This window comes from Oncorhynchus mykiss, chromosome 25 (genome assembly GCF_057628025.1).
Source record: "Oncorhynchus mykiss isolate SJ-2025 chromosome 25, ASM5762802v1, whole genome shotgun sequence".
NCBI classification, from domain to species: Eukaryota; Metazoa; Chordata; class Actinopteri; order Salmoniformes; family Salmonidae; genus Oncorhynchus; species Oncorhynchus mykiss.
The window spans coordinates 52,367,833-52,395,656 of NC_143046.1; the positions used below are offsets into that span (position 1 = coordinate 52,367,833).

Consider the following 27,824-nt stretch of genomic DNA (forward strand, 5'->3'; position numbering starts at 1 on the left):
CGATCGAACCAGTTTAGATCTATTATGTTGTGTTGATTGGATATAATAAGAGTAATGTTATTTGTAACTAGGTGTCAACTCCTCTGAATACCATCATGATTAGCACCTAGAGAGCGTGCTGCTTAAGTTAGGGCCTATGCTAATGGAAAAACTGAGATAGATACAGGAAACACTCGTCATGTGATTTCCAACCACAAGACCTCAATCGCCTGTTGAATACATCCTGTCATCTCAAAGTATTTTATGAAATCATAAGAGTTCTTCAAGCTAATCAACCACCATACTTTATATATATATATATATACAGAATATGTCCCAAATGGCACCCTATTCCCTATATAGGGCACTGATATGGGCCTTGACTAAAAGTGTGCACTGCCAAGGGAACAAGGTGCCATTTGGGACGCAGCCCTAAAGTTATTACTATCCAAGAAAAAAAAAAGCTACAGTACTTCACAGAACGTTCAGAACATTTAGTAATTTTATTACATAAGAACGTACATACAAAACACACTTTTATAAAAAGTTGATAAAACTCAGCAATTATTTGACATTGTCCGTAGAAATACACAATCCCTACAAACACTTACAATCAACTCTAGTATAGAGTTGTGATTCTAACAACTAACAACAGGACCCCCCCCCCCCCCCCCCCCCCAGACCACATTCTTCTGAACTATCTCCCTCATAGCTTTCACAAATTAGATATGTACACAATTTGAACTAGTTGGAAAAACCTTCAAATTATAAGATAACAAGGGGAGGGGGGTACACACACATATACAAAAAAACAACTGAGAGGAACAAGTAGCGAGTATATCCATTCAAATCTTTTTCTGCTTTGGTGTTTGTTTACGCCCACGACCGGTGAGAAGAGACTGGAGGAGTGTAGAGAAACTGTCGATCCCCCCCCCCCCCACACACACACTCCAAATACTACCCCTTCTTTCTGCCCCTCTTATCCTCGAACCCAGAGTGAAGTGGAGACATGTGTTTCTCTGCACCTGCACACAGAGAGAAAGGGAAGGAAAAAGTTAAGTCAGTCCTCTCTCTCTCTCTGCCTCTCTCATGCTCCCCTCCCTCTCGCCCTCCCTCCACTGGAGAAAGGGAGCAGACAGACTGGCGCCTAGTGTGGAACTTTCACTAACCCCAGGCTGATAGCAATGAATCCCCTACACATTCACTGGCTTGGCTAATTGGCAACCATGGTGAGGGGGGGGGGGGGGGGGGGGGGGGGGTAAGAAAAAGAGGGTAAAGGGGACTAGACTCTTTCCCTGCATAGCAATGCCCCCTTCATCTCCAAAACCAGTGTCTGATATTGCTATTTGTTGTTGTTAATAATTTGAAGAAGTATGGAGTTTGTTCACACACTTTTTTCCCTGAAGCAGTCCAATACCATGTGCCAGCCTATTCACAGCAAACATGTAATGCAACAGTAATAACACATGAATAGATGTAAATAGATGTATAGATACCTACCATTTCTGGAAGTCACACTCCTCCTGTTTAATGGCACAATCGTCCATCTTCTTGTGAGAAATTGCGTGCAAGGTCTGCAGTCTTCATGGAAAAGGAAAATTAGAAATATTATAGCCACTGAAATCGAAATTCTTAGCCAGACTTGACAACAAGACATAAACAGTGACGCATGGAGTGGATACGCTGTGGTTACATATAATGGCATCACGCACCGATACTTGATAAATGCATTTGGACCGTTCATCATGTTACAGCGTTACAGCATCTCTTTCCGACAACATCACATTGTTCACAGGTAAAACATAGCGAAAAACATGACTTCCTTTACATGCACGTCTATTCCTCCATTTCATACAATAGGAATTAAAGAGACATGCAATCAAATTCAGCATAACGGGGATGGGAGCGGGGTAACCATCTTCACCTTTAGTGACAGCACCAAATCAGGCGTGGTTGCCGCGGAAGACTCGTCTTCTAGCGCGATTTGCAGGTCGAAGATGTAGTCGATAACGTGCTGCAGAATTTCCACTTGGCTGACTGACTTGTTCTGTGGGATACTCGGTACCAGCTCCTTGAGTTTCGAGTAGCAGTCATTCATATCGCACAGCGCGCCCACGGGTTCCTCCATAGATGGCTTATTCCGGGTGATGGAGAGACTCTGATCCGAAATGCAGCAAACAGCTTCGTAGCAGCTTCTGACAGACCTCATTGGACTGATGGCTTTCATGTTTGTGAGTAGGCTACAATTAATTATTTAAATTCGAAATGACGTTCCGATTCGGATAAGAAGGGTACAATATTCTCACTCAGGCAACAACCAGCTACAGTAGTTATGTTAGTGTGAGGACGGCTTTATACACCATTGTCAACCAGTCGCCGCCCCCTTCTCACAAATAAATAAACCCTCGAACTCTGATTAGCCAGTGTAGAGACTTCCTGGTGGTTCTGAGGAGCATAGGGTTTCTGATTGGATGTTCAAACGTCACTTACGGGGGAGGGGGGCTATGAGGGATTGACCAACAATTAGACACTTGATTTCAGGTAGACCACAATCAACAAAGCATGTTTTGGTGAGCACTGAATACTGATGACAACACATTATATGCTTTTCTACTTGATTAACAGGCCTAAATGTGTCTAGGCTACTATTCTGCTCACTGACATAGTTTGTGCCAAGACAAATATCGGCTTAGGGCCCACTCTGGATCTTCTTTCTTTATCAAATTGAAGCCACACGTTACCTTTACAGCTTTAACGGAAGTTTGTTCCCGTCATGACTTTGCAGACATCTCGGCGTCTGGAATCTTTTTTTTTTTCACCTCTCTTGGCGTCACATGATTTTAAAAGATGTCAAGAGACAAGAGAGAGCAGACAGACAGCTTGAAAATCCTATAATTATAAGCGGTATTAAAGGTGATGGTTTTCACACCATTCACTCCACATTTCTTTATCTAAAAGATGTGGGCTTTATAGGAATAACAATCCTTTCCATTCACAAGAAATTAGATACTTTATCCAAACAGTTATAAAACTTATCATACATGAGTGCTTGAAAGTTCAATCTCCCTTCATTGTGAATTACAGTTTTGAATTTGCTATTATTAGCTATCATATTATTATCTTTGTTTTGTTATAGCCCCAGCAACCCTCTCTGTTTAATGGCTAAATTGTGAACAGTGTCTATATCTCCCCACCACTCTCAATGATTTTCCTTGATAATTCTCCTCGCAATTAAAATAAAGATAAAAGATAGGAACAAAATCCAAACAAAAAATGAAATCTAGTTAGTCACGGCAGACGAAAAAATAATTTGGGTGATGTTGTGAATACAATTCGGGATGAACACTTACTGAAAATAAGTTATACATTGTTATCTTTCTTTTTAACCCATGCATTTTTTTGTTTAAACCAAAGTGTGTCCCTCTGTTCCTTTTTGGTCTTATTTTCCCTTTTCTCACAATCCTGTTTTGTGGAGGAATGCACCCTTGCGCCAGCTGTGTGTCCTATTCCACCCCAGCTGTGTTGATCTAACGCGCCAGTCCCAGACAGCCTGGCGCCAGTCTCCCGACGTCATCCATTCACCCGCTCCAACGCGCCCCTCATGGCAAACGCCCGCCCTCACCAGAACCTCTTCGTGGAGCTCGCTTACTGGGCCCTTCACTCAAAGTCGTGGACCTGCCCCCTTTTCTCTCTTTCTGTTGCCGCAGCCCACTGAGATTTGTCCCGACTCCCGACCTATAGTGCATGAGATTGACAATACGCTGACTCCCTAAAAATAACCAATTTGGTTCCTCTCCTCTGACAGCGCAACCAATCCTCGTTAGAGTCAATAATAATAGTAGTAGATAACATTTATGTTGGTGTGTGCATAATCTGAAGAAAGAGGGAGTACATATTTATCATCAGTTGGTGAAACCCAGGATGTGTTAAAGATTCAATTAAAACACACAAACATAGAAAAATATAGATTTAGTAAGGAGTTCTCACACTCAGTATTTTTATATTATGAACAAATAAAGAGGTAACTTAATTGTTTTCTGATGGATAAGCACTATCAGTGAAGTTGGCCCACTAGCCCGCCCCTTTGCAGTGGTTGCACAGATGTTAATGTCAGCGGGTAGGCTGCTATCCACTGCCTTCCACTGCACCCCCCCCCCCCCCCCCCCCCCCCCACACACACACTCATTGACTCCTAATGACTACAAGTCATTCAATGACCTCATTCAAGAGCGAACCACTCATGATATAATGTGTGGTGTGACCAGTCTTCGGTCCATTGCTAGATTCAAAATACATTTTGTGAACGTGATTTGTTGTCCCAACAAGACTTCGACCTCTTAAATATGTCAAGGGTAGGAGTGTGGACAAATATTGTCCTAAAATCTCTGGCCTGGTAGGAAAATTACTATTTATACAGTACCAGTCAAAAGTTTGTTTTTTCTTTATTTTTTACTATTTTCTACATTGTAGAATAATAGTGAAGACATGAAAATTATGAAATAACACATGGAATCATGTAGTAAAATGTAGTTAAAAAAGTGCTGAGCGGCTGGTAGCCTTGTGGTTAGAGTGTTGGACAAGTAACTGAAAGGTTGTTAGATCAAATCCCTGAGCTGACAAGGTAAAAATCTGTTGTTTTGCCCCTGAACAAGGCAGTTAACCCACTGTTCCTAGGCTGTCATTGTATATTTGTTCTTAACTGAATTGCCTTGTTAAATAACAAATCAAAATATATTTGAGATTCTTCAAAGTAGCCACCCTTTGCCTTGATGACAGCTTTGCAAACTCTTGGCATTCTCTCAACCAGCTTCATAAGGTAGCCACTTGGAATGCATTTGAATTAACCGGTGTGTCTTGTTCAAAGTGAATTTGTGCAATTTCTTTCCTTCTTAATGCGTTTGAGCAAATCAGTTGTGACAAGGTAGGGGTGGTATAGCACTATTTGGTAAAATATCAAGTCCATATTATGGCAAGAACAGCTCAACTAAGCAAAGAGAAATGACAGTCCATCATTACTTAAAGACATGGTCAGTCAATCCAGAACATTTCAAGAACTTTTAAAGTTTCTTCATGAGCAGTCGCAAAAAACATCAAGCACTATGATGAAACTGGCTCTCATGAGGACCGCCACAGGAAAGGAAGACCCAGAGTTACCTCTGCTGCAGAGGATAAGTTCATTAGTGTTACCAGCCTCAAAAATTGCAGCCCAAATAAAAGCTTCACAGAGTAACAGACACATCTTAACATCAACTGTTCAGAGGGGACTGCATGAATTATGCCTTCATGGTTGAATTGCTGCAAAGAAACCACTGCTAAAGGACACCAATAAGAAGAAGTGACTTGCTTGAGAAATGGACATTAGACCGGTGGAAATCTGTCCTTTGGTCTGATAAGTCCACATTTGAGAATTTTGGTTCCAACCACCGTGTCTTTGTGAGACGCAGAGTAGGTGAATGGATGATCTCAGCATGTGTGTTTCCAACAGTGAAGTTTGGAGGAGGAGGTGCGATGGTGTGGGGGTGCTTTGCTGGTGACACTGTCTGTGATTTATTAAGAATTCAAGGCACACCTAACCAGCATGGCTACCACAGCATTCTGCAGCGATACGCCATCCCATCCGGTTTGCACTTAGTGGGACTATAATTAGTTTTTCAACAGGCTGTGTAAGGGTCATTTGACCAAGAAGTGATGGAGTGCTGCATCAGATTACCTGGCCTCCACAATGTTTTTATATATATATATTTTTTATTGAACCTTTATTTAACTAGGCAAATCAGTTAAGAACACATTCTTGTTTACAATAAGAGCCTACATCTGATCTCAAGCCAATTGAGATGGTTTGGGATGAGTTGGACCGCAGAGTGAAGGAAAAGCAGCCAGCAAGTGTTCAGCATATATGGGAACTCCTTCAAGACTGTTGGAAAAGCATTCCAGGTGAAGCTGGTTGAGAGAATGGCAAGAGTGTGCAAAGCCTCAAGGCAAAGGGTGGCTACTCTGAAGAATCTCAAGAATCTTGTTTAGTAATTTTTTGGTTACTACATGATTCCATATGTGTTATTTCATAGTTTTGATGTCTTCACTATTATTCTACAATGTAGAACATAGTAAAAATAAAGAAAAACCCTTCAATGAGTAGGTGTGTCCAAACTTTTGACTGGTACTGTATGTGTTATCTGTACAAGCAACTGCATGTTATTGCATATGCATAAACAATAAATCAAGACAAATTGGAAGAATATGGTGATGAGCAAAGTTGGGCTATATGAAATTATAAGAATAAGAAAAAGTTATATAATACAGTTATGTTGTTATTATAGGAATAACAGCATACTGAAAAATTATGAACACTTTTTTCGCTTTGGTAGGCTACAATGTTATAATTCTGGATGGTCAAAAATGGCACAGCCTACGCAGTGGCCTGCAAGTTCATTCCCTACGCACCCAGGATTTTTTTTATTTCCTATTTGCAGATTCCAGAGCTCTGAATCCGTGTGACACTGGTGCGTCTGGGCAGGGATCAGGTGCCCTCGCGCTGCGCTGTTGGAAAGGCCCCGACACAAACGAGGCTCTCTTTCAATGGATGGGAGAATTTCGAGACTGGCGTCAGTGAGTCTGCCTCGCTCCGCATCCCCGCCCTCTCTCTCTCCCCCGGTCCTCCGTGCAGCTGGACGCAGACAATCAAGCTATCAACAATCGCCATGCATAATTAGCATCGCCCTCCCTACCCCACCTCCCCCCTCGTAACCCCTGTCGCCTCCCCCTCGCCTCTACCCAAAGAAAACCTTTCAAGGCGTTCGTTTTTTAATTCGCTGTCAACAAAGACTCTCTATTTCTTCTCCTGGTAACAAAAGAGGAGAGAGTAGCTAGAAGTCCAGTGTCATCTCGCTGAGAGCTAGCCCCACACTCACACAGGCGGTTGGAAAGGCAGGCGATTGAAGACAAAACCCACTGTGCATAGAAGTCGATTCAACATCTATTCCACATTGGTTTAATGTCATTTCAAAGAAATGACGTGGAAACAACGTTGATTCAACCAGTGTGTGCCCAGTGGGAAGGGCACCTTTTCCCACAAGTATCACGGGGTAATTTACAGAATGAAACTTCATTTGTGTTATCTGTAGTGTCATCCAACTCCTCTCTCGCTCTCTCTGTCTGCCATCAAAGAAGACCCTTGAGTTTTCTTTTAGGCTTTGAGGGGCTTAGAAATTCCAATGCGCTCTCTCATGCCACTGTGTCCAACTCCAGAACAATGTATATGCCAAGTCTGCTAATATTTTGCTCCGACAAAGTCTATCTGATAATAGTAACTAATATCATATTAATTCACAGCATTTGAGAACGTCACATTATCACAACAGCATGAACAAATGTCCATATACGGTATAACTGGCATTACTGAAATCTCTTTTTACTTTTGAACATAAGCTATGATATGTACAATATTTCATGATTGAGATGATCTTCTTCAGGACAGTTACTAAGGCCTATAGTAACTGAATAGTAACTAAATAATAACGTTTAATAACTTAATTTAATTTAGTTTTGCCAAATGAGTATTTATAGTGTATCTTCATTGAGACAATGTTCTTCAGGACAATTCTATAGAGCCTAAGGCAGGGTTCCCCAATTGGCAACAATTTTATTTGTCCCCCCCAAGGTTTCTGATAAAAAATAAAAGCTTTTTCATATTTTTTTTATTGTTGGACATAAAATATTATATAAACACCAGCAAATCAGCTCCGAGTGATTTTAATTTTGGAATCTGTTCCAAAGTATTCCCACACATAAAGAGAAATTATAGTATACAAGGTTTGAAATTATGACGTTTCAGTCAATTATATCTGTTTGGGCTTCTTGCGGTCAGTTTGCAGTCTACAAATGATTTGTAATTATGTTCTGGCCCCCTGACCATCCACTCAAGAAAAAAATTGTCCTACAGCTGAATCTAGTTGATGATCCCTGGCCTAAAATCCCGGTTGGAAGATTCCCAGAATCAGAAGAGAATAAGCAGGAAATCCTGAATCTTCCACCCAGGATTTCTGAAAAACCTGGACATTTTTGTGAAAGTTGACCCCAATTCTACCACCCATGTAGGTTTACAGTAGCCATGTAATGACTTCCACACCATGGAAACATTAATAGTCACCGCTATCATGTTCTAAACTAGAAATGTCCCTGTGAACTGCACAATACCAATACCAAAACCAGCACCTTGACCTAGACGCAGTGCCGCGCACAAGGTTTTTCTATTTTTTGTTGTTGTTGCATAAATACAATATTGGGATGGGCACTGGGAATGACAAGGGAGGAAGGCGAGCTGAAACAAGCTAACAGAAGGCCAAACATGGCCTGCTCATAGTGTGCCCAGCTGCCCCCTGTTTTTTATCTCTTTATCGGAGAACAAACTGTTTGTGCCTTTCAAGAAGAGACCTGCCGGAGTAGCCATTTGTTTCAGACATGTGCCTATTCTTTGGCGTAAACACAGAAAAAAGGGGGCTGGGTCCAATGTCACATACCTTTGCTTAGGCTAGTGTCTGCCGCACCTGAGGTACATTTGGAGGCGGGAGGGACCTTGTAGGTGAACACAATGACAGTATGATGTCATAGTCACGTGGGAAATCCTGTTTTGGGTCTGTAGACACATAGACAGACAGACAAGGAAGACAGGCGGATGGATGGACAGACGGACGGACGGACGGACGGACGGACGGACGGACGGACGGACGGACAGACAGACAGACAGACATAAGGTATGTCATTATGATCCTGTAGTAGACTAGAAATGTTACAAATTTAGACCCATCTGAGATACATTTTTTTTTACAGGTAATCAGTTTACGATGCACAATGCCTTATATTAGTCTGCATAGTTGGAGACAGTTAAATGTCTCTGCCATCTCATATGGAAAACGTAACTTTGGTTCAGCTGATAAATCTAATAAATGCCGATCCCATACGAATCTTCTAGCATCCATCAGACCCATGTGATTTTTACATTTTTAATTGAACCTTTATTTAACTAGGCAAGTCAGTTAAGGACAAATTCTTATTTACAATGACGGCCTACCCCGGCCAAACCCGGACGACACTGGGCCAATTGGGTGCTGCCAATTGTGATGTAACTTGGACCAACGTAAACTAAGGTTAAGCTAAACCAGCCCCATCTGGAACAATTTGAATATTGCAATTGCAATTTGAATATTGGATTAACATGAATAGAAACCTAACAGGCTCTAGCAGTCATAGTGTTGCTTCTCTCCAGAGTTTTATGTTTTATGTTCACTGTATTTAAATTGTATGATGACCATGTTGACTTGTGTCTGTCTGTATTCTACATTTTATATTGCTGGCAGCACCTTCTCACTAAGTAAAATTCCAGGTATGTGTAAATGTACTTAGCGAATAAAGGGATTCTGAATCTGATTCCCTCTTCAGGCAAAAGCCATTTGAGGACCCAGTTCTTGTGTGTGTGTGTGTGTCTGAGAGAGAGGGGAAGGAAGAGGGAGTCAGACAGTTGGGAAGAGGGGTATAGATAGACAGATAGAGGGAGTTAAAGAGGGAGCCAGAAAGAGAGGTAGATCGAGGAAGAGGTGAAAGAGGGAAAGGTAGATAGTGCGGGAGAAGGAAAGGGCCCTGCTACTGCTGTGGGTTCAGCTGGTCAGGTCTCCAAGAGACACAACGTGGGAGGACAAGAGGTCCCTGGTGGGTATCTCTGCACCTGTGTGCGCTAGTGTGTGTTTCTGGGTCAAGAGGGTCCCTGAGAAATAAGACGGGTCACAGCAGTTACTTTCTCCATCCCCCCCTCCCTTTGCTCACTCTCTTTCTTCAGCCATCTTCAGCTCCACTCCTCCCATCCCCCCTTCTCCTCATCCCTCCCTCTCCTCCACACACCTCTAATGAAGTGAAACAATGGGATTGAGAGGTGACACACAGCTGATCCCCCTCTCCTCCCTCCTCCTCCCCCTTGCTCTCCTCCTCCACTCACCCTCTGCCAATCTGGGTCACTGATCTCCCCCTTACCCCCTTACCCCCCCTCCCCGCCACCCCCTTACCCCCCTCCGACCAACCCTTACCCCTTCCAGATGGTTGCACACAAGGAGGGGTCTGGGACACAGAGTGACCTGATTAGGTGAGAGTCTTGCACAAACTAGTGAGAAAGTAAGCTAATCGGAACAGAAACCATGTCTGTCTGTGGGTCTGTCTAGTCTTTCTGTCTGTCTGTCTAGTCTTTCGTACAGTGGGACGGTTGGTCGGTTGATTGGTCCGTCTTGTCTTTATCTCTGTTTATGTGTCTCTCTGCCCGCCTGTGTGTCTGTCCGTCATCCATTTGTATTGTCCGTCCAGCCCCTGCCCCTCTCTCTTCCGCACGCTCTAACGAGTCAGTCTGAATGGTGGGATGGTCTGGGACATGTGTCTAAACATGGAAATTCATCTTATTATTCATGCACAAATGGTATTCATTTTATTACGTATAGCTGAAGGTATGCGGGGGTTTCGTATACTTAACTCAGGGTCAGTGTAACAGATGCAGCGTGGATGGTGATGTAAGATATCACTGAAAGTCTTGTGTGTGAAATATGTCAACCATTACGGGATAGGCCTATTGTTTCTTGTGTTGAATGCTGGGCTAAGGCCAGACAGGACTCAGTGTAAGAGCTATAGACGTTAATTGGAAATGCATAGGTTTTGTGTCCCAAATAGCACCCTATTCCATATAGTACATTACTTTTGACCAAAAGTAGTGCACTATATAGGGAATAGGGTGTCATTTGGGATGCATTCCTTGTCTCCGATCTGTGTATTGTCCTGTGTGTGCTCATTTCCTGCTAGCCTAGCATACTTTCTTCACTCTGTAATTGGCTCAAAATATCTCCCCACCACTAGGTTAGACCTTCCAATGTGGCCGAGGATCATTGGCTCTCAAGATTCCTCAAATGGTATGTTCTCATCTCTTCTCTTCACATGGCCAAAAGAGGCACGGCCCTGAAAACAAAGTTCTCACAAACCAGTATAGCTCTTATACTTAAAATAACATTGTCATTAATAATGATACAAAAATATATTCGTGAGAGTGATGTTCAATTGGTACAGCTGGTAGAAGAATGTGAGCAACTTGCATTTTAGAGAAGTCTCATGGCTATGAACTCACGTACACTATAGACTAGCTATTGCAAGACTACTGTATTCAATTCAATGCAACTTTATTAATCCCACAGTGGCAATCCAAAATATATTGGGGGCTCATCTACTGAGTGCATGATATGTACTGTAACAGAAGCAACTATAATGTTTGCATTTCTAAAATAAAAACGAAGTAATTGGTATTACGTCACCAAGGCCTTTAGCATTGACATTGCTAGAGTGTTGCTAATGTAAGCTAGGCAATCTTGGAGTCTGAAGAATGCGCTGAGATAGGGCTAAATTTAATTGAACAGTAAAACCCATAAAGTAACATCAGTGACATCACTTCTTTTTCTGAGAGGCCAAACTACAAACACACAGAGCTAAGAGAGGGCGCAAGAGCGAGTGAGAGAGAGAAAGAAAGTGTGACAAAGGAATAAATAAACAAAAAAAGGTGAGAGAAAGAAAAATATAAAAGAAAGACGGAAATAAAGTAAGAGGGAGAGAGGGAGAGAGAGAGAGAGAAAAAGAACAGACAGATAATAGGTTGATGAACTGAACATACAGAGCTCAGATAAAGATAAATGCTTCAAACAGGGAGAGATAAGATTCACACAGTGAAGGACGAGAGTAGCTCCTTTGAAACTGCGAAAAACTGTGATAGGCCCTAAATAACTAAAACCTCACAGACTCACAAAGACAGCTATTAGAGATAGAGGATGGCCCAAATCACGAGGTGTTAATGTCTCTGCATGGTATTCATAGTACATGTTGTTGTAGGCTGTGTATGTTCATTAGTGTGTATGAGTGTGTATTGGGTGTGTTGTTATGTACTGTATCTACAGTACCAGTCAAAAGTTTGGATACTTACTCATTCAAGTAAAAAAAAAAAATATATATATATATATATATTTTTTTTTTCTCCCCCCCCCTACATTGTAGAGTAATTGTGAATACATCATGACTATGAAATAACACATGTAGTAACCAAAAAAGTGTTAAACAAATCAAAATATATTTAATATAATAGAGTAGACACCCTTTGCCTTGATGACAGCTTTGCACACTCTTGGCATTCTCTCAACCAGCTTCACCTGGAATGCTTTTCCAACAGTCTTGAAGGAGTTCCCACATATGCTGAGCACTTGTTGGCTGCTTTTCCTTCACTCTGCTGTCCAACTCATCCCAAACCAACTCAATTGGGTTGAGGTCGTGTGATTGTGGAAGCCAGGTCATCTGATACAGCACTCCATCACTCTTCTTCTTGCTCAAATAGCCCTCACACAGCCTGGAGGTGTGTTTTGGGTCATTGTCCTATTGAAAAACAAATGATAGTCCCACTAAGCTCAAACCAGATGGGATGGCGTATCGCGGCAGAATGCTGTGGTAGCCATGCTGCTTAAGTGTCCCTTGAATTCTAAATAAATCACTGAGATTGTCACCAGCAAAGCACCGTCACATCATCGCACCTCTTCCTCCATGCTTCACAGTGGGAACCACACATGCAGAGATCATCCGTTCACCTACTCTGCATCTCACAAAGACACAGGGGTTGGAACGGGGTTGGAACCATATTTGGACTCATCAGACCTAAGGACAGATTTCCACCAGTCTAATGTCCATTGCTTGTGTTTCTTTGCCCAAGCAGGTCTCTTCTTCTTATTGCTGTCCTTTAGTAGTGGTTTCTTTGCAGCAATTCAACAATGAAGGCCTGATTCATGCAGTCTCCCCTGAACAGTTGATGTTGAGATGTGTCTGTTACTTGAACTCCGTGAAGCATTTATTTGGGCTGCAATTTCTGAGCCTGGGAACTCCAATGAACTTATCCTCTGCAACAGAGGTAACACTGGGTCTTCCACTCCTATGGCAGTCCTCATGAGAGCCAGTTTCATCATAGCGCTTGATGGTTTTTGCAACTGCACTTGAATAATTTTTCCATATTGACTGACCTTCATGTCTTAAAGTAATGAGGGAATGTTGTTTCTCTTTGCTTAGTTGAGCTGTCCTTGCCATAATATGGATTTGGTCTTTTACCAAATAGGGCTATCTTCTGTATACCACCCCTACCTTGTCACAACACAACTGATTGGCTCAAACACATTAAGAAGGAAAGAAATTCCACAAATTAACTTTTAACAAGGCACACCTGTTAATTGAAATTCATTCCAGGTGACTACCTCATGAAGCAGTTTTTTATTTAACCTTTATTTAACTAGGCAAGTCAGTTAAAAACAAATTCTTATTTAAAGTACAATGAAGGTCTATGCTGGCCAAACCCGGACAACGCTGTGCCAATTGTGCACCGCCCTGTGGGACTCCCAATCATGGCCAGATGTGACACAGCCTGGATTTGAACCAGGTACTTGCACTGAGATGCAGTGTCTTAGATCACTGCGCCACTCGGGAGCCAAGGCTGGCTACTTTGAAGAAAGGCAAATGGTGCCTACTTTGATGAATCTCAAATATAAAATACATGTTGATTTGTTTAACACTTTTTTGGTTACTACATGATTCCATTATTATTCTACAATGTAGAAAATAGTATAAAATAAAGAAAAACCCTTGAATGAGTAAGTGTGTCCAAACTTTTGACTGGTACTGTACATCTAATCAGAGTACACACATTTTAATTTGCACTGACACCTAGCCATGTGCCAATGGTTATTTACAGCATAGGAGACAGTTGTTAACAATTGAGTGTGTGTGTGTGTGTGTGTATATGCACACATTTGTGTATGTTTGTGTCTGGTTATCTGCTAGTGTGTGTGTGCATGTGTTTATCCTCTTTGTGACGACCCTCTAATGGCTGTTAATGAAGAGCCGTGTGTCAATCTAAGTAACATAGTAAAAAAAAATCCCCATACGTTAGTTTAAGCTAGAGATATCAGATTTTCCCTGAGCTTTCTTATATCTCCTAGATATATGACAGACACTTCAAAACCTTATTCCTCATGATTTCTTTTTTGAACATATTTTTTTTTGCCATTTCTAAACGTGTTACTCAATGCGTTGCTATGGGCAAGAGTAGTAAAAGGCCAAATTCAAATATTATTAATATGATTCTTTTTTTATTCCTAAAATTCTAAATCAAATAGCTAAATGATCAATGACCATCTTAAAACAATTCCATATGTTAGCTTACTAGAATGGCTTAGACTATTAGAGGTTGCATTCATGCATTCAGTTGGGATGGGATGCTAAGAGCTATCGCAAAAACAAACATGCCCATAATGGTGCAGTGCGTTCTTGTTTAGGTGTCCACAAGTTTGCGCCTATACTGGCAATAACTGGGGACATGGGCTGGGAACCCTGTGAGTGGAAGGTGTGCATGGTGAGACTTTGGAATAGACTGTTAGATATGCCAATTGCCAGAATAGCTAGCAATGTTTTTCAATGGGATCTCTCCACAGAGGGAGGCAGGGAAACCAAAATGTCTGACCTTTCCCAACAGTCTGACTGTGAACATTTGTACGAAAACCAAATTAGGGAAGACATAGACGCTATTAAAAAAAGAACTGCCGATGCAATATGAAGATAAATGTGTGGAGGAGATTAATCATAAACCCACATTGAGAACCTTTTATTTGATTAAGGGTGAATTTGTGTGTGGCAGAGATATTATGTACAACCTACCTAAAAGCAAGAGATTGCTATGTGCACAGATAAGAGCAGGGATATTGCCTGTGCGTATTGAAACAGGTCGGTATAATGGTGAAATGGTAGAGGAAAGACTATGTAACTGTACATGCCCTGCGTACCGGGTCGGTTTTCAGACATTATTACTACAAGTTTAGATAGCTAGCTAGACTAACTTACCAATTGAAGATTGTTAGCTGACATGGCTAATTGAGTGACTGTCAGTGACTGACATGCACAACCAAATTTCGAAATTGCACCTTGTGTATTCTACTATTCTAACTCTCAACAGTAAGTTGGGAACACGACTGTTGAGAACCCCCCAAAAAAGCTAGGGCCCTATGTGACCACTTATGTAACTTATGCCTGGAGCTGGCCCAGTATTAATTTACACTGAGAGTTCATCCATCGTCGTGACTCAATGCTAGTGGGTTAGTAAAGGAAAGGTCGAAGGTCAAACGCTAAACAGGCTAGGACGATGTTGCCTTTGCTGCCGTCTTTTGAATTATCTTTTTAAAAAGTAGATAATTTTAGTTTTCCTTATTCCATCTTGTTCTAAGGGAAGAAATGTTATTGGTTAAGTTTAGGGGTGGGAATCTAACTAGGTACCTTGTGTAGGGCAACCCACATGTTAACGACCTCCACCTCCCACCAACTTTTTATGTGCGGCCTAAAGTTACAAATATGCATCAGTTGACATTGTGTTATGTTGTGGCTTGGCAAGTAAGTAAGTAAGTGGTAAATAAGGGTTCTGTGTGTGTGTTGGCGTGGGTGCGTGCATGCGTGTGTGCGTTACTGTGTGTGTGTGCAACACTCCCTGTTCTCTAGTTGCCAGATGTAAGCCCTTGTCCAAATAGGAGATTATTCGCCCTCCTCAACGAACAACAACACTCAATGTTGCGCTAACCTCCCGATGACATTACGGCAACATCTGGAAAACATTAGGCTTCACCTGGATCCCTGTTTACGCTGTAATCCGAGCAGAGGACTTACAGATGCAGAACGGAAGGGGCTAGGCAGTGAATGCCTGCTCGAAGGGGTTAACACAATGCACCCAGTTCATGATGGGAACCATCCTTTTCACATCTCGCACAATAATAACCCTAGAGAGAATGTGGGTCTTTTTTTCTCCCTCCACACAACGACATTGTGCGCACGGTGGCGGTGGGTGACGCTGGGTCTATGCCTCCTAGTCTCCTTTTTGTCACGCGCTACTTTTAGAAAACAGAAGGAAAAAAATAAAAAGAAGAATACCCCTACGCCTGTCGCTTGCACACAGCTGGCATATTTTGAGCTGCTATTTCCTGTAAAAATTGTGACACGGGAATAATGACGGCTTTGATTGGACCGCTAGTAAACGAGAGGCACTTCCTGTTCTTTTGTATTGGTTTCATTGTGAAGAGATGGGCGAGATGGGGGGGATGAGAGGAGGGAAGTGGGGGGATAGGGGTACAGGGAAACAGCTGGTAGAGATACCACAGTCAGGAACATCTCCTTTCCTTTCAGCTCCTCTCCTTTCATACAGATCTAGGATCAGTTTACCCTCCCCCAATAGGGGAGAAAAAAAAACACAACCACCCTAAGAAACTACCCTTGGATCAGGATTACTTCGCCCTTTAACCTAAATGACTGGCGGGAGAAGTGACATTTCAACATGATGATTCTGTCAATGACTGATTGGTCAAATTAATCAACGGGTCAGGGTGAGATGTTTGAATCATCAATATTTTACAGCTGATTGATGATCTTTGAAGATGTATTTTTGAGGTTGAAGATGTTACTCTGTTTTCAGATCAGATTTCAAGCAACGCTCCGCATTGGAAAAAGAAACTTGAAACTTTTACATGATCAATCAATTTATTTGCCGGTCAACTCTGGTCTTGTAGGCCACACGTGTGCGCGCGCGCGCACACACACACACACACACACACACACACACACACACACACAGTGTGACCACTAAGTGAATTACCTGATTCAACCTGAATTGCATTCCTCCAACTAATAATCAACACAGAGGTGAAGAAGCCAGGGTTGTGTTCATTAGGCACTACCTGCATTGGTCCAATAAGAAACGCACATTTTTGTTTTCCGTTTGTAATGGTTGGCACAAAGGAATAGAACCCAGGTGATAATCCGGGCTGTATCACATCCGGCCCTGATTGGCCCAGCATCGTCTGGGTTTGGCATTGTAAATAAGAATTTGTTGTTAACTGACTTGCATAGTTACATAAAAGTTACATTAAAAAATAGTCTATAGAGGAGCACCAATAGAAACACTGCCACTGTACATTACAGTATCCCATTGCACCTGAAATGTAGAGTAGAAGTAGAACAGAGAGCAGTTTTACAACTTCCTTTTTCACATGATCTGTTCTGTCCTATCATACTGTTAGATCAGATATGGCTCAAGACATCCAAAAGGAGATACACATAGAAGACGTTAAAACAACTCAGAAATGTCTAAAGATTATAGCTGTTATCTTATTTTCTGTGTGTTTTTAACTCTCTGTGGTGTCTCTGTCTTTTTATAAAAACACCTGATTTCTTATCTTCGGGAGCAGGAGGGCAAATGTGTCAAAGTGGGGTCTCTAAAAATGGTTCTAGAGGACCTCTCTCTCTCTCTCTCTCTCTCTCACACACACACACACAGACACACAAGCGCACACACACACACACACACACACACACTGGTTGTTCTATCTTAGTGAATTTTTCCATTAGCGTTTGCAGAGATCACAGGTTGTGGTGCTTCCTGCCACAGTGTTTGTCACCACAGCAGCTAACCAGTATGTGCTCTCTCTGCTAGCTTGAGTATTATACATTTTTTTTCTCGATCACGTACAAACTATTTTTGGGATCTGTGTTGAAATGTATCTATAACAGAACAGCAATGATCAAATGCTCAAATACATTTACAGAAGTTCAGATAATTTTCTTGCCTTTGTACCTGACTTGCATATCGTAGACCACCTTTTGCAAAACTTTAAATACAAATGTCATCAGTGAATAGAAAATGCACTGCTAAGTGTTTTGTTCACAGAATATTAACATTGTTTCATCAGAAGGGAAATGTACGCAAATGTCTTCACTGTGTCCAGCCATCAGTAAACACTAGTGCACAAAAGTCAAAATCACCCCATCAGTGTCACACCATGTACAATATAGGCAACTATTTAAGCAATAGGGACTGTCTAATGTTTACAATTTTTTTTTACAACATTGCGGACATGCAGAGATACAGAGAATGAAGTTGGGTTACTTCTTGGTAGGCCAATACGTTCATATCCACGTCCAAACCAATATATGTATTGAATGTATAAATTATTCATGCACACAATGTGCTTATTTTTTAAAATCAGGAATAACATTTGATTGGATGCGTATGAAATTGTTTGGTGAAATATGCATAAAATGAGTAATTGCCCATAATTCTGCACCTTTGGGTAGTCCAATTTTGATCATCATGATTTTGTGACTGCAAAGAAAATATATTGATCTTGCAACCCAATCTCCAAATAAAGCGTCAGGCTGTGGCGTAACAGATGTAACAGAGTTATGCCATTGCATTAATCATTGGCATTAAAATGGAGATTGTCCCCCCTTTGCTGCTATAACAGCCTCCCCTCTTCTGGGAAGGCTTTCCACTAGATGTTGGAACATTGCTGAGGGGACTTGCTTCCATTTGGCGACTACGCTTGCCTCGCAGTCAGAGTCCAAATTCATCCCAAAGGTGTTCGATGGGGTTGAGGTCAGGGCTCTGTGTAGGCCAGTCACATTCTTCCACACCAATCTCGACAAACTATTTCTGTATGTACCTTGCTTTGTGCACGGGGGAATTGTCATGCTGAAACAGGAAAGGGCCTTCCCCAAACTGTTGCCACAAAGTTGGAAGCACAGAATTGTCTAGAATGTCATTGTATGCTGTAGCGTTAAGATTTCCCTTCACTGGAACTAAGAGGCCTATCCTGAACCTTGAAAAACATCCCAGTTGGCACTATGCATTGGGGAAGGCAGCATTCTCCTGGCATACGCAAAACCCAGATTTGTCCATCAAGACTGCCAGATGGTAAAGCGTGATTCATCACTCCAGAAAACGCATTTCCACTGCTCCAGAGTCCAATGGTGGCAAACTTCACACCACACAAGGTCCCATTCTGTGAGCTTGTGTGGCTTACCAATTCATGGCTGAGCCGTTGTTGCTTCTAGATGTTTCCACTTCACAATAACAGCACTTACAGTTTACCAGGGCAGCTCTAGCAGGGCAGAAATTTGACGAACTGACTTGTTGGAAAGGTGACATCCTATGACGGTGCCACGTTAGATGTCACTGAGCTCTTCAGTATGGCCATTCTACTGCCAATGTTTGTCTATGGAGTTTGCATGGCTGTGTGCTCAAATTTATACACTTGTCAGCAATGGGTGTGGCTGAAATGGCAGAATCCACTAATCTGAAGGAGTGTCCACATACTTAAGTTTATATAGTGTAAGTAGGGCAGCATTAATCCTTTTGCAGGCAATTGTGTTCTTTAAAAAATGAGAAAGATTTAACAATACAAAACATACACATACATCAACAACATCATACAAACATCAACTACATCACACCTGTCCAGACCCCCCCCCACCATATCCAGCGCCTGCATCCCTTTCCGCAACATGGCTTCAAACTGCACCATTTTGTTTCTCTCCGTAGCCCATGCCCTTGCAATTTTTAGATAATAAAGCATTTGACCCTTCCATTGCGTAAACGATGGAGGATTGGTTGCACCCTCAAATGCCATGTCTTGAAATATGTAGACAGACGGATTAAAAGTACATTTACATTGTAATACTTCTGACAGCCAACTTTCTGACTCCGCCCATAACCTTTGGACTTCATAAGATTCCCAGAAGGCATTGATTATTGTGTCATTATTAGTTTTACACTTCAGACATAATTTGTGAATTTTGTCTCTTGTATACTCAATTCTATATATTAATTTATACCTGATTAAGCGTACATTTTAGTTAACTGTAATCTTGTTAGTTATGTTCCAACATTCCCTCCATCTTGTGCCAATATCAGTTCTTTTTAAGTCTTGGTTCGAATAGTTGCTTTTTTTTCTCCATGAAATTGTCAATTGGATAGGCTCTCTTTAAAGTTTTGTATAGCTTATCTATCATCATTTTCTGACTCAAATAGGATTCCCTCCAGATTGCTCTGATATTCAAAAGATATCAAACCAACTTTATTTTATATAAAACTTTTAAGTTGCATTCTTTTTTAAAGAATGTCTTTGGTGAGGTAATTGGTGTTATCTTTGGGAGCCGTGCCATTCTGAAGAGGTTTCTTCTACCTGTAAGATTTATGGGAAGATTGTTCCATTCAATTAGATCTGTTTTTGTATTGTTGAGTAATGGAATAAAGTTATCTTTATACATTTGTTGATTGTTGTCAGCTATTAAATACTAATATTTTGCTTGTGGTCCTCTTAAAGGATTGCTGTATATTGTGAGTTATTATTCGTATTTCTCCTATTGCCATTATTTCATTCCCCCCCCCCCCCCCCCCCCCATTTAAATGTTATATACTGGGATTTTAGAGTATTCTGAAATTATTTTTAGCAGAGGAGGCATTTAGTTTTCAATATTGGTCAGTTATATCATGAGATCATCCGCAAATACATTTAGTTAACATTCATATTTACCAATACTGACACCTGTTACATGGGTCCTGTCTAATTCTTTCTGTAAGGGGTTCAATTGCCAGTGCAAACAGTAGGGCGAGAGGGGACATCCCTGTCTTGTGCCCCTTTCTAAAGCCATTTCATCAGATAATGTATTATATGTGTATATACAGTGCCTTGCGAAAGTATTCGGCCCCCTTGAACTTTGCGACCTTTTGCCACATTCAAAGCTTCAAACATAAAGATATAAAACTGTATTTTTTTGTGAAGAATCAACAACAAGTGGGACACAATCATGAAGTGGAACGACATTTATTGGATATTTCAAACTTTTTTAACAAATCAAAAACTGAAAAATTGGGCGTGCAAAATTATTCAGCCCCCTTAAGTTAGTACTTTGTAGCGTCACCTTTTGCTGCGATTACAGCTGTAAGTCGCTTGGGGTATGTCTCTATCAGTTTTGCACATCGATAGACTGACATTTTTTCCCATTCCTCCTTGCAAAACAGCTCGAGCTCAGTGAGGTTGGATGGAGAGCATTTGTGAACAGCAGTTTTCAGTTCTTTCCACAGATTCTCGATTGGATTCAGGTCTGGACTTTGACTTGGCCATTCTAACACCTGGATATGTTTATTTTTGAACCATTCCATTGTAGATTTTGCTTTATGTTTTGGATCATTGTCTTGTCAGAAGACAAATCTCCGTCCCAGTCTCAGGTCTTTTGCAGACTCCATCAGGTTTTCTTCCAGAATGGTCCTGTATTTGGCTCCATCCATCTTCCCATCAATTTTAACCATCTTCCCTGTCCCTGCTGAAGAAAAGCAGGCCCAAACCATGATGCTGCCACCACCATGTTTGACAGTGGGGATGGTGTGTTCAGCTGTGTTGCTTTCACGCCAAACATAACGTTTTGCATTGTTGCCAAAAAGTTCAATTTTGGTTTCATCTGACCAGAGCATGTTTGGTGTGTCTCCCAGGTGACTTGTGGGAAACTTTAAACAACACTTTTTATGGATATCTTTAAGAAATGGCTTTCTTCTTGCCACTCTTCCATAAAGGCCAGATTTGTGCAATATACGACTGATTGTTGTCCTATGGAAGGAGTCTCCCACCTCAGCTGTAGATCTCTGCAGTTCATCCAGAGTGATCATGGGCCTCTTGGCTGCATCTCTGATCAGTCTTCTCCTTGTATGAGCTGAAAGTTTAGAGGGACGGCCAGGTCTTGGTAGATTTGCAGTGGTCTGATACTCCTTCCATTTCAATATTATCGCTTGCACAGTGCTCCTTGGGATGTTTAAAGCTTGGGAAATCTTTTTGTATCCAAATCCGGCTTTAAACTTCTTCACAACAGTATCTCGGACCTGCCTGGTGTGTTCCTTGTTCTTCATGATGCTCTCTGCGCTTTTAACGGACCTCTGAGACGATCACAGTGCAGGTGCATTTATACGGAGACTTGATTACACACAGGTGGATTGTATTTATCATCATTAGTCATTTAGGTCAACATTGGATCATTCAGAGATCCTCACTGAACTTCTGGAGAGAGTTTGCTGCACTGAAAGTAAAGGGGCTGAATAATTTTGCACGCCCAATTTTTCAGTTTTTGATTTGTTAAAAAAGTTTGAAATATCCAATAAATGTCGTTCCACTTCATGATTGTGTCCCACTTGTTGTTGATTCTTCACAAAAAAATACAGTTTTATATCTTTATGTTTGAAGCCTGAAATGTGGCAAAAGGTCGCAAAGTTCAAGGGGGCCGAATAGTTTCGCAAGGCACTGTACTTGCTTTAGGACATTTATATGATATTTTTATTACATGTATTATTTCAGCTGGAAAGTTGAAAGCTTCCAAAGTTTTAAATAGAAAAGTCAACAGTCATTATTCATAAATTTATACCTTGTTTTTTTTCTTTGTATTAAACTGAAACATGTTATTTTATTTGTTTGTAAGTGTCTATTTTTAATAAACCCAATTTGATTGATATGTATCAAGTCTAGTAAGACGTTTGCCTCTCTATTGTTTATAAGCTTTGTTATTATTTTATTGTTACAAATAATTAAACTTATGGATCTAGAATCAGTAGGGGACTCCAGATTTTCCAGGTTTTAATATAACTGAAATAACTGTTTGATACATGGACCTAGGAAGTACTGAATTAAGTGACGTGTTTTGTCTTTTGTGTAAATAGGGGTGATACTGTAACGGTCGTCGTATGAAGGAGAAGAGGAGGACCAAGATGCAGCGTGGTATGTGTCCATATTTATTAAATGAACACGGAAATGTTACCTTTATTTAACTAGGCAAGTCAGTTAAGAACAAATTCTTATTTTCAATGACGGCCTAGGAACAGTGGGTTAACTGCCTGTTCAGGGGCAGAACGACAGATTTGTACCTTGTCAGCTTGGGGATTTGAACTTGCAACCTTTCGGCTGCTAGTCCAACGCTCTAACCACTAGAGCGTTGGACTAACAAAGAGAACGACCGAAAACAGAAAATAATCACCCACGAAACTCAATAGAAACTTCTGACCCACTGGGAAAGTGATGAAAGAAATAAAAGCTGAAACAAATCATTCTCTCTACAATTATTCTGACATTTCACATTCTTAAAATAAAGTGGTGATAAAGTGGTGATCTTAACTGTATGTCAATTACTAGGATTAAATAGGACTAGGATTAAATATCAGGAATTGTGAAACTGAGTTTAAATGTATTCGGCTAAGGTGTATGTAAACTTCCAACTTCAACTGCATTTAAATATTCATAGAAGCTTTTAAAAATTGTAATTAATCAAGTTGTTATTTCTAATTACCGCATTTGTATCTGTATCTTTTAAAATCATAACTGGTTTAGCATGTATTTGTTTTGTGAGAGCTGTGAGATATTTGCCAGGTTTAAGAAATATGCTTTTTTTTGGTTCAACCTGTATTTGTTGTCTCTCTTCAAAAGTAAAAGATTGGATTCTTGCTTAAATTGACATTTTATTTGATTATTTACCTTGTATATATGTTTTAATGTTTTTTTTCTCCAGAGATTTGTCTTGAATTTTAGTTTCTAAATCCGCAATTAATTTTATTTTTATTTTATTTTTAGTTTACGTGTTTAATATATTTTGGTTCCAGAAGATGCGCTCTGTTCATTCTCCAAATTGTGTCACACGTTGTGTGCCATTGGAACACAGGAGCGATGGTTGCTGATAATGGGCCTCTGTACGCCTATGTAGATATTCCATAATAAATCAACCGTTTCCAGCTACAATCGTCATTTACAACATTAACAATGTCTACACTGTATTTATGATCAATTTGATGTTATATTAATGAACCAAAAATGTGCTTTTCTTTCAAAAACAAGGAGATTTCCAAGTGACCCCAGTGTATATCATACATTTTTTTAATCCAGAAATTGTTGAGTGGATTTTATGAAATTAAGTTTTTGAATAGATGTTCTTACTTTGATTTAAAAAAAGGAATAGTCTTTTGTAGTTGGGAATAGTAATATCCAAGTGTCCTGTAAATTATTTGTAGAGATGACATTTTTCAGCCTCCTGCCTTTTTTATTACTACAACTTTCAATCTTATGTACGATTTAGGCCACCTGCTAAAATAATAGTTCCTGTCTGGATTTGACCTAATATATCTTGAGTTCTATCTAAAAAAGAAACACCAGATTTGCCCTTGGTGGGATAAACAATGACATCAATGCAGTCGTGTTCTTTTGATTCATGTATTTGCAATTTTGAAAGTATAATTTAGTTTTGATGAATGTATTTAAGTTTTGAGACGGCAACTATATTTTGAAAATACATTTACTGTTTAGCAAAAGACCATAGAGTCCCCCCCCCCCAAAAGGCTTGTATGTGATTGAGAATACATTTATTGACACACACACGCACACATAGGCATACAGGCAGGCACACACGCACAAAAACTAAAGTAAGTCTTTTACATTTTCAATAGTTACAAAAATATAATTGTAATTTGTCAGTTATTTATGAATATTTGGTAATAGTTTGATTCTAACCCCCTGTGCAGAGGAATCTGCTGCGTGTTGGTGTGTGTGTATGTGTGTGTAACAGCCGTCGTCGGTGGAAGAAGGTGAGGACCAAGGTGCAGCATGGTATGTGTCCATATTTATTAAATTAACACGGAAATAACAAAATAACAAAGAGAAATGACCGAAACCAGTTCTGGCTGGTGCAGACACACAACAGAAAACAATCACCCACAAAACACAATAAAAAACAGGCTACCTAAATATGGTTCTCAATCAGGGACAACGATTGACAGCTGCCTCTGAGAAACATACTAGGCCAAACACAGAAATAGCAAATCATAGAAAAACTAACAGACAACCCACCAACTCACGCCCTGACCATACTAAAACAAAGACATAATAAAATAACTAAGATCAGAACGTGACAGTAACCCCCCCCCCCCCCCCCCCCAAAGGTGCGGACTCCGGCCCCAAACCTAAACCTATAGGGGCGGGTCCGGGACCCCACTCCACCATAGTCCTTCTCCGCCTCTTTACCCGCCTCCGTGGCCTCTTTAACGTGGCGACCCTCGCCACTGACCTCGGACTGGGGACCCAAGCCACGGGTCCCGAATGGACGAGAGATTCCAGCAGCACCGGGCGGATGAGAGATTCCGGCAGCACCGGACGGGCGGGAGACTCCGGCAGCTCCGGAGTGATGGGCAATTCCGGCAGCCGGCGTGACAGGCGATTCTGGCATCTCCTGGCTGACTGACGGCTCTTGCAGCTCCTGGATGACTGACGGCTCTGGCAGCTCCTGGCTGACTGACGGCTCGGCCAGCTCCTGACAGACGGGAGACTCTGGCAGCTCCTGGCTGACAGGCGGGAGACTCTGGCAGCTCCTGGCTGACAGACGGGAGACTGGCAGCTCAGGACAGACGGGAGACTCTGGCAGCTCAGGACAGACGGGAGACTCTGGCAGCTCAGGACAGACGGGAGACTCTGGCAGCTCAGGACAGACGGGAGACTCTGGCAGCTCAGGACAGACGGGAGACTCTGGCAGTGCTGGACAGGCAGGAGCACTTGTAGGGAGGAGACGGAGAGACAGGGCTGGTGCGTGGAGGTGGCACCGGATGGACCGGACCGTGAAGGCGCACTGGAGCTCTCGAGCACCGAGCCTGCCCAACCTTACCTGGTTGAATGCTCCCCGTAGCCAGGCCAGTGCGGCGAGGTGGAATAGCCCGCACTGGGCTGTGCTGACGAACCAGGGACACCATGCATAAGGCTGGTGCCATGTACCCCGGCCCGAGGAGATGCACTGGAGACCAGATGCGCTGAGCCGGCTTCATGACACCTGGCACGATGCCCACTCTAGCCCGGCCGATACAAGGCGCTGCTATGTATCGCACCGGGCTATGCCTGTGCACTGGGGACACCGTGTGCCTCACGGCATAACACTGTGCCTGCCTGGTCCCTCTATCTCCACGGTAAGCATGGGGAGTTGGCTCAGGTCTCATACCTGACTTAGCCATACTCCCTGTGTGACCCGCCCCAAGACATTTTTGGGGCTGCCTCTCGGGCTTCCTTGCCAGCCCTATTCCCTCATAGCGCTGGCTCCCTTTACCTACTGCCCCCGCTCTCCTGGCTGCCTCCACCTGTTCCCATGGGAGGCGATCCCTTCCAGCCAGGATCTCCTCCCATGTGTAGCAACCCTTGCCGTCCAGAATGTCCTCCCATGTCGAAACACAATAGAAAACAGGCTACCTAAATATGGTTCTCAATCAGGGACAACGATTGACAGCTGCCTCTGATTGAGAACCATACCAGGCCAAACACAGACATAGCAAATCATAGAAAAACTAACATAGACAACCCACCAACTCACGCCCTGACCATACCAAAACAAAGACATAATAAAATAACTAAGGTCAGAACGTGACAGTGTGTGTGTGCGTACCTAGTATGTGTGAGTCTAGGCATGTGTGTGTACGTTGCAATGTACTATATGCCTATGTGTGTATGCACTGCAATCTGTGTATGTTTAAGAGAGATTGAGTAAGATGATACATGGAACCTGAGTGTTTGCTTGACCCAGCCTGTCTGGCACTGATGGGTTCTGTTCCACCTCTCATCTCCTCCTCCTCTCAATTCCTCTCCATCTCCCTCTTCCCTTCTCTCCATGCTGCTCTCCTCCCTTGTCCCCTCTCTCTCCCCCCTCCCCTCCTCTAACATTTCCTCTTTCCTCCTACATGCCCTTCTCCTTTCAATTCAATTAAATTCAAGGGCTTTATTGGCTGTCACACCCTGATCTGTTTCACCTGTCTTTGAGATTGTCTCCACCCCCCTCCAGGTGTCGCCCTTCTTCCCCATTATCCGCTGGGTACTTATACCTGTGTTCTCTGTTTGTCTGTTGCCAGTTCGTCTTGTTTGTCAAGTCAACCAGCATTTTGTTTCTCAGCTCCTGCTGTTCCCCAGTCTCTCTTTTTCTCGCCCTCCTGGTTTTGACCTTTGTCTGTCCTGACTCTGAGCTCGCCTGCCTGACCACTCTGCCTGCCCCTGACCCTGCCATCTGGTGCCTTTGCCCCTACTCTGGATTACCGACCTCTGCCTGCCTTGACCTGTCGTTTGCCTGCCCGTTGTTGTAATAAACATTGTTACTGCAACACAGTCTGCACCTGGGTCTTACCTGAAATGTGATAATTGGCATGGTTAACATAAGTTAACATTGCCAAAGCAAGTGAAGTAGATAATAAACAAAAGTGAAATCAACGCTAAAAATGAACAGTAAACATTACAATAAAGACATTTCAAATATAAAATGATGTATAGAGTTGTAACAATGTGCAGATAGTGAAAGTACAAAATGGGAAATAAATAAACATAAATATGGGCTGTATTTACAATGATGTTTGTTCTTCACTGTTTGCCCTCGTGGCAACAGGTCACAAATCTTGCTGCTGTGATGGCACACTGTAGTATTTCATCCAGTAGATATGGGAATTGATCAAAATTGGGTTTGTTTTTCGAATTCTTTGTGGATCTGTGTAATCTGTGGGAAATGTGTGTCTCTAATATTGTCATACATTTGGCAGGAGGTTAGGAAGTGCACCTCAGTTTCCACCTCATTTTGTGGGCAGTGTGCACATAGGCTGTCTTCTCTTGAGAGCCAGGTCTGCCTACGGCGGCCTTTCTCAATAGCAAGGCTATGCTCACTGAGTCTGTACATAGTCAAAGCGTTCCTTAAATTTGGGTCAGTCACAGTGGTCAGGTATTCTGCCACTGTGTACTCTATGCTTAGGGCCAAGTAGCATTCTCGTTTGCACAGTGTTTTGTTAATTCTTTCCAGTGTGTCAAGTAATTGTCTTTTTGTTTTCTCATGATTTGCTTGTGTCCAATTGTGTTGCTCTCCTGGGGCTCTGTGGGGTCTGTTTGTGTCTGTGAACA

At 41.9% G+C, this 27,824-nt stretch overlaps 1 protein-coding gene and 1 long non-coding RNA gene across 2 annotated transcripts; one reads left to right on the plus strand and one right to left on the minus strand.

Moving 5' to 3' along the window:
• Nucleotides 1-463: 463 nt before the first annotated feature.
• id3 (inhibitor of DNA binding 3) lies at nucleotides 464-3,709 on the minus strand. The gene is made up of 3 exons (XM_036962928.2): nucleotides 1,904-3,709; nucleotides 1,480-1,560; nucleotides 464-1,004 (listed from the first exon to the last, which is right to left on the minus strand). The coding sequence occupies exons 1-2, from the start codon at nucleotides 2,204-2,206 to the stop codon at nucleotides 1,507-1,509; spliced, it is 357 nt and encodes a 118-aa protein (XP_036818823.1). The 5' UTR covers nucleotides 2,207-3,709; the 3' UTR covers nucleotides 464-1,004; nucleotides 1,480-1,506.
• A 4,908-nt stretch (nucleotides 3,710-8,617) lies between these two features.
• Nucleotides 8,618-23,658, plus strand: LOC149972041 (uncharacterized). Its single transcript, XR_016491879.1, has 2 exons — nucleotides 8,618-8,729; nucleotides 22,595-23,658. It is a non-coding gene; the product is annotated as an uncharacterized LOC149972041 (long non-coding RNA).
• Nucleotides 23,659-27,824: the final 4,166 nt, after the last annotated feature.